This window comes from Mesocricetus auratus, unplaced genomic scaffold (assembly GCF_017639785.1).
Source record: "Mesocricetus auratus isolate SY011 unplaced genomic scaffold, BCM_Maur_2.0 Super-Scaffold_100676, whole genome shotgun sequence".
Taxonomy (NCBI): domain Eukaryota; kingdom Metazoa; phylum Chordata; class Mammalia; order Rodentia; family Cricetidae; genus Mesocricetus; species Mesocricetus auratus.
Genome location: NW_024429266.1, coordinates 10,866,591 through 10,880,674, shown reverse-complemented (window position 1 = coordinate 10,880,674; position 14,084 = coordinate 10,866,591). Strand labels below are relative to the sequence as shown.

General features: G+C 44.3%; 1 protein-coding gene and 1 long non-coding RNA gene across 8 annotated transcripts in view; both read right to left on the bottom strand.

The window, feature by feature from the left end:
* Positions 1 to 255: 255 nt before the first annotated feature.
* LOC121137236 lies at positions 256 to 4,989 on the bottom strand. The gene is made up of 3 exons (XR_005874475.1): positions 4,727 to 4,989; positions 4,344 to 4,346; positions 256 to 266 (listed from the first exon to the last, which is right to left on the bottom strand). It is a non-coding gene; the product is annotated as an uncharacterized LOC121137236 (long non-coding RNA).
* A 652-nt stretch (positions 4,990 to 5,641) lies between these two features.
* Mia3 (MIA SH3 domain ER export factor 3) overlaps positions 5,642 to 14,084 on the bottom strand; it is a 48,286-nt gene continuing 39,843 nt past the window's right edge. For 3 of the 7 annotated variants that reach the window (XM_040739308.1, XM_040739305.1, XM_040739307.1), the window contains one exon: positions 13,339 to 13,852. In XM_040739308.1, coding sequence (XP_040595242.1) covers positions 13,774 to 13,852 — 79 coding nt within the window. In that variant the 3' untranslated portion in view covers positions 13,339 to 13,773. Of the gene's footprint in view, positions 6,157 to 6,970; positions 7,122 to 8,482; positions 8,558 to 8,655; positions 8,725 to 13,338; positions 13,853 to 14,084 lie in introns of those variants that run through there. The other 4 variants (XM_040739309.1, XM_040739310.1, XR_005874473.1 and 1 more) reach the window with 3 other exon arrangements.

Genomic DNA, 14,084 nt, shown 5'->3' with positions numbered 1-14,084 from the left:
TACAGCAAGGAGATGAACTCCCATTAATGTGCATTCACTAGGATCCTAGTGTGTTCTCTGTAACAGCTGTCTTCTATCAGGTCTCAGGCAGAAGGGATCCTATAGCTTTCCTATCTATATTCTGAGACCAGTGGCTCATGCTTCTGTTGGCATTTGTGACCTACAGGACACGATGACATGTCTCACCCATCTTTTCCATATATAATAGTATGGTGTTCCAATGTACCTTCACAGGAAACATTACTGGATTTCCCATCCAGCCACACCTAACTGACTTTAGGGAGATTAAACAGAACCTGTAAGTGCCCAGAAGATTGGGGATAGGTTACAATGCACTCTCAGCTGCATCCTCAATTGGAAAGCTCTATGGTAGCAACTACTTTGTCAAGGAACAGAAGTGATGAGTATGTTTTACAAGTCAGCACTATTCAGATCAACATACCAAATGGTGGAGGCACTGGCCGAGGCCCAAAAGGCCCCCATGGCTCAGGAGGTGGTCCATAAAGATAGGGCGGTGGTACCCGACTTCTCAAAGGGTCACCACAGAGAGGCACCGCTGGAAACGGAGGGGGCCCTCTCGGAGCCATTTCACCCTGTAGAATAGAAACAAAGTTTGCAAATGCTTTTACATGGCACCCAAAGTAGTAAACTGGCAGCTGTCCAAAGAATCCTCGGTGTAACACAACACCTCACCCCATGTTGCCAGTGACAACTCAGAGGTCAAGTGGATGCTGCAAGCCGTGATTGGCTTACTGCTTGCTATAAGCACAGGAAAGGGAGAAGCCAGAGGACCATCAGCTTCATAAGAAGTGATTGTGACCCGGGTCATGCCATACACACTGCAAACTGTACAAAAGAAATACTCTCTCTCATCACTGTAATCCCACATGTACATAGTAAGAGTACAGGGAACACAATGAAAATACATTCAGTATAAAAGCAGTAATAGCAACCCTACAGGGCAGCATCAGTAGGCCTTAGCTGTATTATCTCGGATGCGACAGCCCCCTCTGGCCCTTAGTCTCTAAACACTTACTGCTAGTGTATACTCAGCTAAAGGGGCGATGCAGGAAAACGAGGGGCTGTCAGGATATTGGGGGAACAGTTTGCTTTTACAGAAACAAAGAGACACATGAACAAGAGAGGAGACAGGAAAGAGTAGGGACTACTCACAGCCTGCAGAACGTACCTTGCTCTCCTCAATGGCCTTTGCTGGAGAAGAGCTCCTGGAGCTGCTGTTCATCATGGGTCCTGGACCTGGGTCTGCAAGAGGCAGGAGACTGACTTAGACTCACCCTGTCATGTGGTCTGAGAAGAATGAAGGTCCCACATGCAGGAGGCTCAGAAAGTCCTAGGGTCCCTTACCAGAAGCAGAGTGTTGTCCAGATGCCTCTGATGGCCCGGGAGGGCGAGGTACATTCCTGTCCAACAACCCTTGAGAGAGAAACATTGGAGCCCTTGACATGGGGTTTTCAGGGGCAATCAACATATTGGTCCTAGGTCTCAACTCTTAACTAAAGAGCAGCACTACAAATCGATCTGCTAGGTGAGGTAGCTCATGCCTGCAGTCCCAAACGGGGGTCTCAATATATCAGTTACAGTTGATGCAGGCCAAGAGTATTGAGACAACAACTTCCCCAGTTTCTGTAAATTTATTTCTAGATTATTTTCCTCTATTTTATGTATATAGGTGTCTTGCCTGAGTGTTATGTATATGCACCACCTGTGTGCAGTACACATGGAGGCCAGGAGAGGGTGTCTGATCCGCTTGGACTGTAGTTAAAGGTGTTTGGGAGCGGCCATGTTGGTGCTATGAAGTGTGAACTTTGGTCTTCTGGAACTGCAGCAGGTGCTGCTAACCACTGATCCACCCCTCTAGTACTCAGTACTCCGGCTGGTACTCTGTACTGAGGAGTACACAGTACCTTCTGTCTGATGCTGCTTACTATACCTAAAAATAATCCCTTCAAAGCTACTATTGTTAAAATGTACAAAGACTGTGCATCTTGCTCTCTGATTCTCACAGACCATAAGACAAATGTCAAAGTGGTAAGTTCCTGTGCAGCAGCATCGATGGATCACATGAATGTGTTTATATGAAGTAGAGATGCCTGCCATTAGGGGCAGAGAGCCCTAGGGAACATGGTGGTACAAGCTTGGCTGTAACTCAGACTTGAATGACAAGACTGTCTTAAAGCAGTAAACACAGAGCATTCCACATTTCACAAGTTTCAGTTGCACTGAAAGATCTGCCCTAGAAAAACAGCCTTTGCTCTGACAGGAATGCTCTCAGGCTGAAGTACTGCTCCTACTGACAGTGTAGCCGCTCAGCCCAGAGACAGTTAGATCCTGGGGGAAGCTTCTGACAAAGTAACTTTTGAAATGGAAAAGTGGTTCAAATGAGGTATGGTGACCTCTGTGCCACCCGAAGGCTGTCGCCTTATTATGGGGTTTGTAGCATAGGATTTACAATCAGATGGCATTGAAGAAAGGCAGTGTTGACTGGCTTAGACTGCCCAGATACAGCACACTGGGGTTTTTCTATATCTTCCCGATGGTGTTTATGATACTTAGCAGGATAACCAAAGGGCTTTAGAGGAGAAATATTCCCGTTTTACATTTAGATAAAGGGGGATGTCATTACTTAGCTTTACAAATTGTCTCCTTAGCTGCTACAATCTATACTTTATATGTCATCCAGACTAATGTAGCTGAGATAGTGAGGTAGCATATCAAATTGAGAAAGACTGGGATACATAGGTGAGACACTGTCTTATAAAAATAGTGAAAATTTCAAATTGTATTAATGTAATAATATTACTTTGAGTATGGTACATATATTCCAGAAGATGTATTTGCAATTTAGTCTTATTTTTGTAATAGTAAATAATGGCATATGCTATGGATATAAGTGATGGTTCAAGGGTTAATGGCATTTGCTGTTCTTGCAGAGGACCAGGGTTCAGTTCCCAGCACCAAAATACATGGTGGCTCACAACTGCCTATAACTCTGGTTATACGGGATCTGGCACCCCCTTCTGGAACCATGAGCAACAGACATACATGAGTTATACTTACATACATACAGGCAAAACACATAGGCATAGAGTAAAAATAATTATTAATGAAATACACTGTCCTGTGGTATTTTCTTATATAAAATTATGTGTAATTTCAGAATGGGCTAGGCATATTGAACTATTACTGGAGGGCTTAGAGACTCCCTTGGAACTTCCTGCATTAGGAGAGCTTGTCTTTTTATATCATGTCTTCAGTTGTTGAAGCCATTTTATTTCACATTGAAACTTTTGTTCATTTTTCAAAATACCCACTCGGATTTAACATCCCAGCATGCAAGATCCGAGGCTTCAATATTGTGACTTTTAAGGACCTTATGGAACACAGCATCGCAGTAAGCAGTTTCCACCTTTTACAGCTTACATATTACAGCTCCTCCATAATTTGCTGCCCAGTATCCTATATATTGAGTGAACCAGTTGTTTTAAGTCAGCGTAAAAGGGATGCCAGACTTTACATGATGCAAAACCAGATGTATTAATAAAAGCACATATATTTGAATATTAACTTTGAATGCTATCTGCTAGAGAATTAATCTAGGCAAGGTGGCTCAAGCCTGAAATCCCAGCCTCTAGGAGCTGAGAGAGGAGGATCACTGAGAGTCTGAGGCCAGGCGGGCATACAGAATGAGACCCTATCTCAAAGCAAACATAGAGTTGGATTCAGTCCGGAGTTGTGGACTGAAGACATAGGTAAGTTTCCAGTTTGCAATCATTCTGCCTCCTGACAGCTTCCTGATTCTTGTCTGTTATATTGTTTGAAAACCAGCTGCAAGGTGATGTGAGAGAGAATAGAATATATATTTCTTTCATAAAAAAATTCTTACAGTCATGGCATATGATTTTTATCTTGTTATGTACCCTTAGTACAAGAATAGTTTGAAGAGCAACAAAACATGGCCAGGCATTGGTGGCACAAGCCTTTATTCCCTGCACTCTGGAGGCAGAGACAGGTGAAGTCTGTGAGTTCCATACCAGCCAGGTCTACCAAGTAAATACCACGACAGGCTCCAAAATAATACAGAGAAACCCTGCCTGGAAAAAAACAAAGCAAGAAAACTTGAGGTTCAAAAATTTATAATTTAACCACCCCCACACAGGTTTTTGAGGTGTGTGTATATATTTCAATGGACAAGATGTGGGAGTTGGTTCTCATTACTGGGGGACTCTGGGGATCAAACTCAAGCTGCCAGGCTTGGCAGTAAATGCCTTTACCTGATGAGCCATATTGCTGGACCAAATAATTTTTCCTCACTTTTGTAGGACAGGCTCTATGTAGCCCTGGCTGTCATGTAACTCACAGAGATCCACCTGCTTCTGCCTCTCAATAGCTAGAATAAAGGTGTGCACCACCACATCCAGCTCCAAATAATTCTTGACACTAATGTAAACTTCTATGCAGAAAATCGTTCCCAGCAGGCAGAGAGCATCAAGAAGCATCAAGGTAGGACAGGTGGGGCTGCATCTCATTTGAATAGGAGGAAGAAGTCCTGGAGAGTTCTCTGGTGACTCTGGAGATCTTAGCAGTGCCACATGGAGTGTGCACACCCAGCACGGAGGTTCCAGAAGCCCAGTTGTCAGGTTCCCCAATGGTACATGTCTCAAAACATCCCAAAGAATCAACAGACACTTGGAAAATACCAATAAACAAAGTTTATGAACTATCACTACAAAGAACTTCAGCCACACAGGAGAGTTTATGATCCTTGAGGAAATGTTGTTAGCGTGACAGTCTCAGAGACACAGATGGAGCTGTGAGCCCCTTGCTCTGCATCTGCTGGTACACACTAGACCCAGGCCATGGTCATACATGTTCTGAAAGCATTTCCACAGGAAATGTTCATACTTTAGGATATTCTATTTTTAATTTTTAATTTTAATTTTAATTTTAAATAGCTTGTTTTACATGTCAATCCCAGTTCCCTCTCCCTCCCCTCCTTCCCCACCCCTCTACCATCCCCCCATCCTCCCACCCTATTGCCATTTCCTTCCACATAGGGGATATCCAGAGTCTATCATTTCACTCAGGGTAGGGTCCAGGCACTTCCCTAAGAGTCCAGGCTGAGACAGCAACCCTCTTTGTGTTATGGACACATGAAGTCTATTAGTATTCGAGGGATAAACACTGATCCACTGCTCAGGACTCCATAGGTAGCCCAGGTCTCCTCATTGACTCTCACATTCAGGGGAACTGGATTGGTCCCATGCTGGCCTCCCAGCTGTTAGTCTGGGGTCCAAGAGCTCTCCCCTGTTTGGATCAGCTGTCTCTGCTGGTTTTGCCAGCCCATTCTTTACCAATTTGCTCTTCAATCCTCTCTCTCTGTCGCTGGGTTCCTTGGGTTCAGTTCAGTGTTTAACTGTGGGTGTTTGCCTCTGCTTCCATCAGTCACTGGAAGAAGGCTCCAGGATGGTGATAGACATCAAGGTCACTATCAGGAATGGGCATTCGAAGTGGTCTCTACACTATTGCTTAGCTAGCATCCAGCAATTACATATGCCACATAAACAAAAAACAGGTTTCTCTATTGCACATTTCAAAGGTGAAATGACGTAGTCATATGAAGTGAGTTTTGTTTTTTGTTTTTTTATGTACAAGGAAGAATATAATTTTGTTTGGCTCAAAAATGCACACTGCCAAGGCTGCTTAGTACTAAAATGTTTTTTAAGCAAGAATTTAGGTTATGAAGCTGATGGAATTCTTTGCTTTAATGAACAATGCAATGTCCGCTCTCTCTTCCACTCTGACTCAGTGATAGAGGACAAAGTTAGGGGTTAGGTTTTGAAGGCGGTGAACTGTCTTGGACACTGCTTGGAGAGACAGGTGGGGCTTCCTCTCTTGGGCCGGAAGGCAGTAAGTCTCTTGCAGCAGGTTGTGGCAGCGGGTAGTCCTGAGGACCATGGGTTGGAGGTGGTAAACGGGTACCAGGAATAAAAAATTCTCTTGGACCAAGTGAACCTGGAGGTCTAAATGGTGCGTGTCCTAGTAAAAACTGCCGAGGGTCAACAGGCAGGTCCCATTTCCCGGGTAGAACACCTGGTGGATACTCTCTTATGCCTAGTGGTGCACCCATGCCTGGAACTAGGAAACAAGAGTCATGTAAATACCAAGCAACATATTTAAAGGAGCAATCATTCCAAGGACAGTCACATATCTATTAATTCGTCAGCCGTAGAAAGTCAAGCAAGACACCGTGACTTAAAAATAAGGCAAAAAAGACTTAGCAAACTGAAATTAGTCTGTGGCCACTAAGCAAACAACACCTTTTAACTAGGCTCTGCTTAATTCCAACTTTTCTTTTCTTTCTGCAATTCTACATTTCAGAACAGCTCCATTCAGAATATGCCAGGCCATGAAAATAGTGAAAACACAGATACACTATGAAACACATTCACTGCAACAAAGTTGGTAAAGGCCTACCCCTGTGTCAACTGAAAGTTCATGGGGCCAAACTACAGCAAGGAGATGAACTCACATTAATGTGCATTCACTAGGATCCTAGTGTGTTCTCTGTAACAGCAGTCTTCTATCTGGTCTCAGGCAGAAGGGATCCTATAGCTTTCCTATCTATATTCTGAGACCAGTGGCTCATGCTTCTATTGGTATTTGTGGCCTACAGGACACGATGACATGTCTCACCCATCCTTTCCATATATAATAGTATGGTGTTCCAATGCACCTTCACAGGAAACATTACTGGCTTTCCCATCCAGCCACACCCAACTCACCTTATGGAAATAAAATAGAACCTGTAAGTGCCCAGAAGATTGGGGATAGGTTACAATGCACTCTCAGCTGCATCCTCAATTGGAAAGCTCTATGGTAACAATTACTTTAGCAAGGAACAGAAGTGATGAGTATGTTTTAAAAGTCAGCACTATTCATGTCAACATACCAAATGGTGGAGGCACTGGCCGAGGCCCAAAAGGCCCCCATGGCTGAGGAGGTGGTCCATAAGGATAGGGTGGTGGCACCGGACTTCTCAAAGGGTCACCAAAGAGAGGTACCCCTGGAAACGGAGGGGGCCCTCTGGGAGCCATGTTAACCTGTAGAAAAGAAACAAAGTTTGCAAATGCTTTTACATGGTGCCAAGAGTAGTAAACTGGCAGCTGTCCAAAGAATCCTCGGCGTAACACAACACCTCACCCCATGTTGCCATTGACAACTCAGAGGTCAGAAGGATGCTGCAAACTGTGACTGGGCTTACTGCTTGCTATCAACTCAGGAAGGGGACCCTTCCTAAGAAGTGACTGTGGCTCGGGTCATGCCATACGCACTGCAATCCATACAAAAGAAATACTCTCTCTCATCACTGTAACCCCACATGTACATAGGGAGAGCACAGGGAACAGAATGAAAATACATTCAGTACACAAGCAGTAACAGCAACCATCAGGGCATCATCAATAGGTCTTCACTGTATGATCCAAAGTTTGATCTTAACGTCTGTGTGAGTATCCTGGTGTAAACTTGTGTAAGCAAAGGCAAGAGGAGTCGAGCCGATTGGGGGTCAGACTACATGTAGGACAGGCTAGAACTCAGATACCAGGCTGCACTCCAAGGCTGGGTGCTTCCCAACGCTCCATACTTGAGGTCTGCACTCTGGGAAGTCTGGAAAAGCCTCTGTGTCCCACCTAGCATGGCCTGGACGAAGACTCAAGACATGCACATCCCTGGAGCCTTGGCCTAGGCTTCACAGTCTTCCCTGCACAGTTTATGTTCGTCATTAGGAAGACAGCTCGAGGAATGGCCTTCGACATCTGGCAACTCTACATTACAGGACAGGGATTTCCACAATGTGTTAGTATAGGGCAGAGGGCTAAACAACTGCAGTCACCACACATGTCCCAAGAGTACACGCTGTAGTGAGCACTGAACCAGTAACCCAGCCACTGCTCAGGACCTGATCAAGAGAAGGCACACACACATTCCTGTTTGTAAGCAGTCTGCTTCCATGTGACTCAAAACAGTGTGCCTGGTGCACAGATGCCTGGGTTCCAGAAGCACAGTTCCAAGCAGGTCACTTGTGTGGTCATAGGTACTGCAAGTGCTCTCAACTGGTTAGTAATTTAAGTCAAACAGGAAAGAGGACACCAAGAAACAACGCTGGCTCGGTGACACTCCAAAGTCAAGGATCACTGGAGTTATACTGGATAGATGGTGAAGGGGACAAGTGTCATGATTTTCAAAGCTGTAAGGACGAAGCCAGCAAAACCAAAGCCCACTCTGGCTCTCAGTCTCTAAACACTTACTGCTAGTGTATGCTGAGCTAAATAAAGGGGCGATGCGGGAAAACGAGGGGCTGTCAGGATCTTGGGGAACAGTTTGCTTTTACAGAAACAAAGAGACACATGAACAAGAGAGGAGACAGGGAAGAGTAGGGACTACTCACAGCCTGCAGAACGTACCTTGCTCTCCTCAATGGCCTTTGCTGGAGAAGAGCTCCTGGAGCTGCTGTTCATCATGGGTCCTGGACCTGGGTCTGCAAGAGGCAGGAGACTGACTTAGACTCACCTTGTCAGGTGGTCTGAGAAGAATGAAGTTACCACAATGCAGGAGGCTCAGAAAGTCCTTCCTTACCAGAAGCAGAGTGTTGTCCAGATGCCTCTGATGGCCCGGGAGGGCGAGGTACATTCCTGTCCAACGACCCTTGAGAGAGAAACATTGGAGCCCTTGACATGGGGTTTTCAGGGGTAATCAACATATTGGTCCTAGGTCTCAACTCTTAACTAAAGAGCAGCACTACAAATCGATCTGCTAGGTGAGGTAGCTCATGCCTGCAGTCCCAAACGGGGGTCTCAATATATCAATTACAGTTGATGCAGGCCAAAAGTATTGAGACAACAACTTCCCCACTTTCTGTAAATTTATTTCTAGATTATTTTCCTTTATTTTATGTGCATTCGTATTTTGCCTGCATGTTATGTATATGTACCACCTGTGTGCAGTTCCCATGGAGGCCAGGAGAGGGTGTCTGATATGCTGGGACTGTAGTTAAAGGTTTTGAGAGCTGCCATGTTGGTGCTATGAAGTGTGAACTTTGGTCTTCTGGAACTGCAGCAGGTGCTGCTAACCACTGATCCACCCCTCCAGTACTCAGCACCCCGGCTGGAACTCTGTACTGAGGAGTACACAGTACCTTCTGTCTGATGCTGCTTACTATACCTAAAAATTATCTCTTCAAATCTACTATTATTAAAATGTACAAAGACTGTACATCGTGTTTTCTGATTCTCACAGACCATAAGACAAATGTCAAAGTGGTAAGTTCCTGTGCAACAGAATCTTTGGATCACATCAACGTGTTTATATGAAGTAGAGATGCCTGCCATCAGGGGTAGAGAGAGCTAGGGAACATGGTGGTATAAGCTTGGCTGTAATTCAGACTTGAATGACAAGACTGTCTTAAAGCAGTAAATACAGAGCATTCCACATTTCACAAGTTTCCACTGCACTGAAAGATCTGCCCTAGAAAAATAGCCTGTGCTCTGACAGGAATGCTCTCAGGCTGAAGTACTGCTCCTACTGACAGTGTAGCCGCTCAGCCCAGGGACAGTTAGATCCCTGGGGGCAGCTTCTGACAAAGTAACTTTTGAAATGGAAAAGTGGTTCAAATGAGGTATGGTGACCTCTGTGCCATCCGTAGGCAGACGCCCTGTTACTGCCTATGTAGCATAGGATGTACAATCAGATGGCATTGAAGAAAGGCAGTGTTGACTGGCTTAGACCTGCCCAGATACAGCACACTGGAGTTTTTCCTCATCTTCCTGATGGTGTTTATGATACTTAGCAGGATAACCAAAGGGCTTTAGAGGGGAAATTTGCCCGTTTACATTTAGATACAGCGGGATGTCATTACTTAGCTTTACAATTTGTCTTCTTAGCTGCTATAATCTATACGTTATATGCCATCTAAACTAATGTAGCTGAGATAGTGAGGTAGCATATCAAATTGAGAAAGACTGAGATACATAGGTGTGACCCTGTCTTAAAAAAAATAGTGAAACCCAGGCATCAGCCAGGGAATCCAGCATAGGACTGACCAAGACCTCCTGAATGTGGGTGTCAGTGAGGAGGCCTAGGTAATCTATTGAGCCTTGGGCAGCAGATCAGTACCTATCCCGAGTATACACACGGACTTTGGACTCCCATCCAACAATGTGAGATGCACTCTCACCCTGAACTCGTGGTGAAAGGTCTAAGCCCTGCCCTATATGAAATGACAGACTTTGGACACCCCATGGAGGACCTCATCCTCCCTGGGGGAATGAGGGGATAATGGGTGGGTTGGGGGGAGGGCACGGGAAGAGGGGAGGGAAAGGGAGAGGGACCTGGAACTGGCTGGTGAACCAACCTTGTTTGTAATCTAAATTAAACTGAAAAATAAAAAAGAAGCAAAAACTATAGTGAAAATTTCAAATTGTATTAATTTAATAATATTACTTTGAGTATGGTATGTATATTCCAGAAGATGTATTTGCAATTAAGTCTTATTTTATAAGAGTAAATAATGGCATATACTAGGGGCATAAGAGATGGTTCAGGGGTTAAGAGCACTTGCTGTTCCTACTGAGGACCAGGGTTCAGTTCCCAGCACCCAAATACATGGTGGCTCACAACTGCCTATAACTCTGGTTATACGGGATCTGGCACCCCCTTCTGGAACCATGAGCAACAGACATACATGAGTTATACTTACATACATACAGGCAAAACACATAGGCATAGAGTAAAAATAATTATTAATGAAATACACTGTCCTGTGGTATTTTCTTATATAAAATTATGTGTAATTTCAGAATGGGCTAGGCATATTGAACTCTTACTGGAGGCCTTAGAGACTGCCTTGGTACTTCCTGCATTAGGAGAGCTTGTCTTTTTATATCATGTCTTCAGTTGTTGAAGCCATTTTATTTCACATTGAAACTTTTGTTCATTTTTCAAAATACCCACTCGGATTTAACATCCCAGCATGCAAGATCCGAGGCTTCAATATTGTGACTTTTAAGGACCTTATGGAACACAGCATCGCAATAAGCAGTTTCCACCTTTTACAGCTTACATATTACAGCTCCTCCATAATTTGCTGCCCAGTATCCTATATATTGAGTGAACCAGTTGTTTTAAGTCAGCGTAAAAGGGATGCCAGACTTTACATGATGCAAAACCAGATGTATTAATAAAAGCACATATATTTGAATATTAACTTTGAATGCTATCTGCTAGAGAATTAATCTAGGCAAGGTGGCTCAAGCCTGAAATCCCAGCCTCTAGGAGCTGAGAGAGGAGGATCACTGAGAGTCTGAGGCCAGGCAGGCATACAGAATGAGACCCTATCTCAAAGCAAACATAGAGTTGGATTCAGTCCGGAGTTGTGGACTGAAGACATAGGTAAGTTTCCAGTTTGCAATCATTCTGCCTCCTGACAGCTTCCTGATTCTTGTCTGTTATATTGTTTGAAAACCAGCTGCAAGGTGATGTGAGAGAGAATAGAATATATATTTCTTTCATAAAAAAATTCTTACAGTCATGGCATATGATTTTTATCTTGTTATGTACCCTTAGTACAAGAATAGTTTGAAGAGCAACAAAACATGGCCAGGCATTGGTGGCACAAGCCTTTATTCCCTGCACTCTGGAGGCAGAGACAGGTGAAGTCTGTGAGTTCCATACCAGCCAAGTCTACCAAGTAAATACCACGACAGGCTCCAAAATAATACAGAGAAACCCTGCCTGGAAAAAAACAAAGCAAGAAAACTTGAGGTTCAAAAATTTATAATTTAACCACCCCCCACACAGGTTTTTGAGGTGTGTGTATATATTTCAATGGACAAGATGTGGGAGTTGGTTCTCATTACTGGGGGACTCTGGGGATCAAACTCAAGCTGCCAGGCTTGGCAGTAAATGCCTTTACCTGATGAGCCATATTGCTGGACCAAATAATTTTTCCTCACTTTTGTAGGACAGGCTCTATGTAGCCCTGGCTGTCATGTTACTCACAGAGATCCACCTGCTTCTGCCTCTCAATAGCTAGAATAAAGGTGTGCACCACCACATCCAGCTCCAAATAATTCTTGACACTAATGTAAACTTCTATGCAGAAAATCGTTCCCAGCAGGCAGAGAGCATCAAGAAGCATCAAGGTAGGACAGGTGGGGCTGCATCTCATTTGAATAGGAGGAAGAAGTCCTGGAGAGTTCTCTGGTGACTCTGGAGATCTTAGCAGTGCCACATGGAGTGTGCACACCCAGCACGGAGGTTCCAGAAGCCCAGTTGTCAGGTTCCCCAATGGTACATGTCTCAAAACATCCCAAAGAATCAACAGACACTTGGAAAATACCAATAAACAAAGTTTATGAACTATCACTACAAAGAACTTCAGCCACACAGGAGAGTTTATGATCCTTGAGGAAATGTTGTTAGCGTGACAGTCTCAGAGACACAGATGGAGCTGTGAGCCCCTTGCTCTGCATCTGCTGGTACACACTAGACCCAGGCCATGGTCATACATGTTCTGAAAGCATTTCCACAGGAAATGTTCATACTTTAGGATATTCTATTTTTAATTTTTAATTTTAATTTTAATTTTAAATAGCTTGTTTTACATGTCAATCCCAGTTCCCTCTCCCTCCCTTCCTTCCCCACCCCTCTACCATCCCCCAATCCTCCCACCCTATTGCCATTTCCTTCCACATAGGGGATATCTAGAGTCTATCATTTCACTCAGGGTAGGGTCCAGGCACTTCCCTAAGAGTCCAGGCTGAGACAGCAACCCTCTTTGTGTTATGGACACATGAAGTCTATTAGTATTCGAGGGATAAACACTGATCCACTGCTCAGGACTCCATAGGTAGCCCAGGTCTCCTCATTGACTCTCACATTCAGGGGAACTGGATTGGTCCCATGCTGGCCTCCCAGCTGTTAGTCTGGGGTCCAAGAGCTCTCCCCTGTTTGGATCAGCTGTCTCTGCTGGTTTTGCCAGCCCATTCTTTACCAATTTGCTCTTCAATCCTCTCTCTCTGTCGCTGGGTTCCTTGGGTTCAGTTCAGTGTTTAACTGTGGGTGTTTGCCTCTGCTTCCATCAGTCACTGGAAGAAGGCTCCAGGATGGTGATAGACATCAAGGTCACTATCAGGAATGGGCATTCGAAGTGGTCTCTACACTATTGCTTAGCTAGCATCCAGCAATTACATATGCCACATAAACAAAAAACAGGTTTCTCTATTGCACATTTCAAAGGTGAAATGACGTAGTCATATGAAGTGAGTTTTGTTTTTTGTTTTTTTATGTACAAGGAAGAATATAATTTTGTTTGGCTCAAAAATGCACACTGCCAAGGCTGCTTAGTACTAAAATGTTTTTTAAGCAAGAATTTAGGTTATGAAGCTGATGGAATTCTTTGCTTTAATGAACAATGCAATGTCCGCTCTCTCTTCCACTCTGACTCAGTGATAGAGGACAAAGTTAGGGGTTAGGTTTTGAAGGCGGTGAACTGTCTTGGACACTGCTTGGAGAGACAGGTGGGGCTTCCTCTCTTGGGCCGGAAGGCAGTAAGTCTCTTGCAGCAGGTTGTGGCAGCGGGTAGTCCTGAGGACCATGGGTTGGAGGTGGTAAACGGGTACCAGGAATAAAAATTCTCTTGGACCAAGTGAACCTGGAGGTCTAAATGGTGCGTGTCCTAGTAAAAACTGCCGAGGGTCAACAGGCAGGTCCCATTTCCCGGGTAGAACACCTGGTGGATACTCTCTTATGCCTAGTGGTGCACCCATGCCTGGAACTAGGAAACAAGAGTCATGTAAATACCAAGCAACATATTTAAAGGAGCAATCATTCCAAGGACAGTCACATATCTATTAATTCGTCAGCCGTAGAAAGTCAAGCAAGACACCGTGACTTAAAAATAAGGCAAAAAAGACTTAGCAAACTGAAATTAGTCTGTGGCCACTAAGCAAACAACACCTTTTAACTAGGCTCTGCTTAATTCCAACTTTTCTTTTCTTTCTGCAATT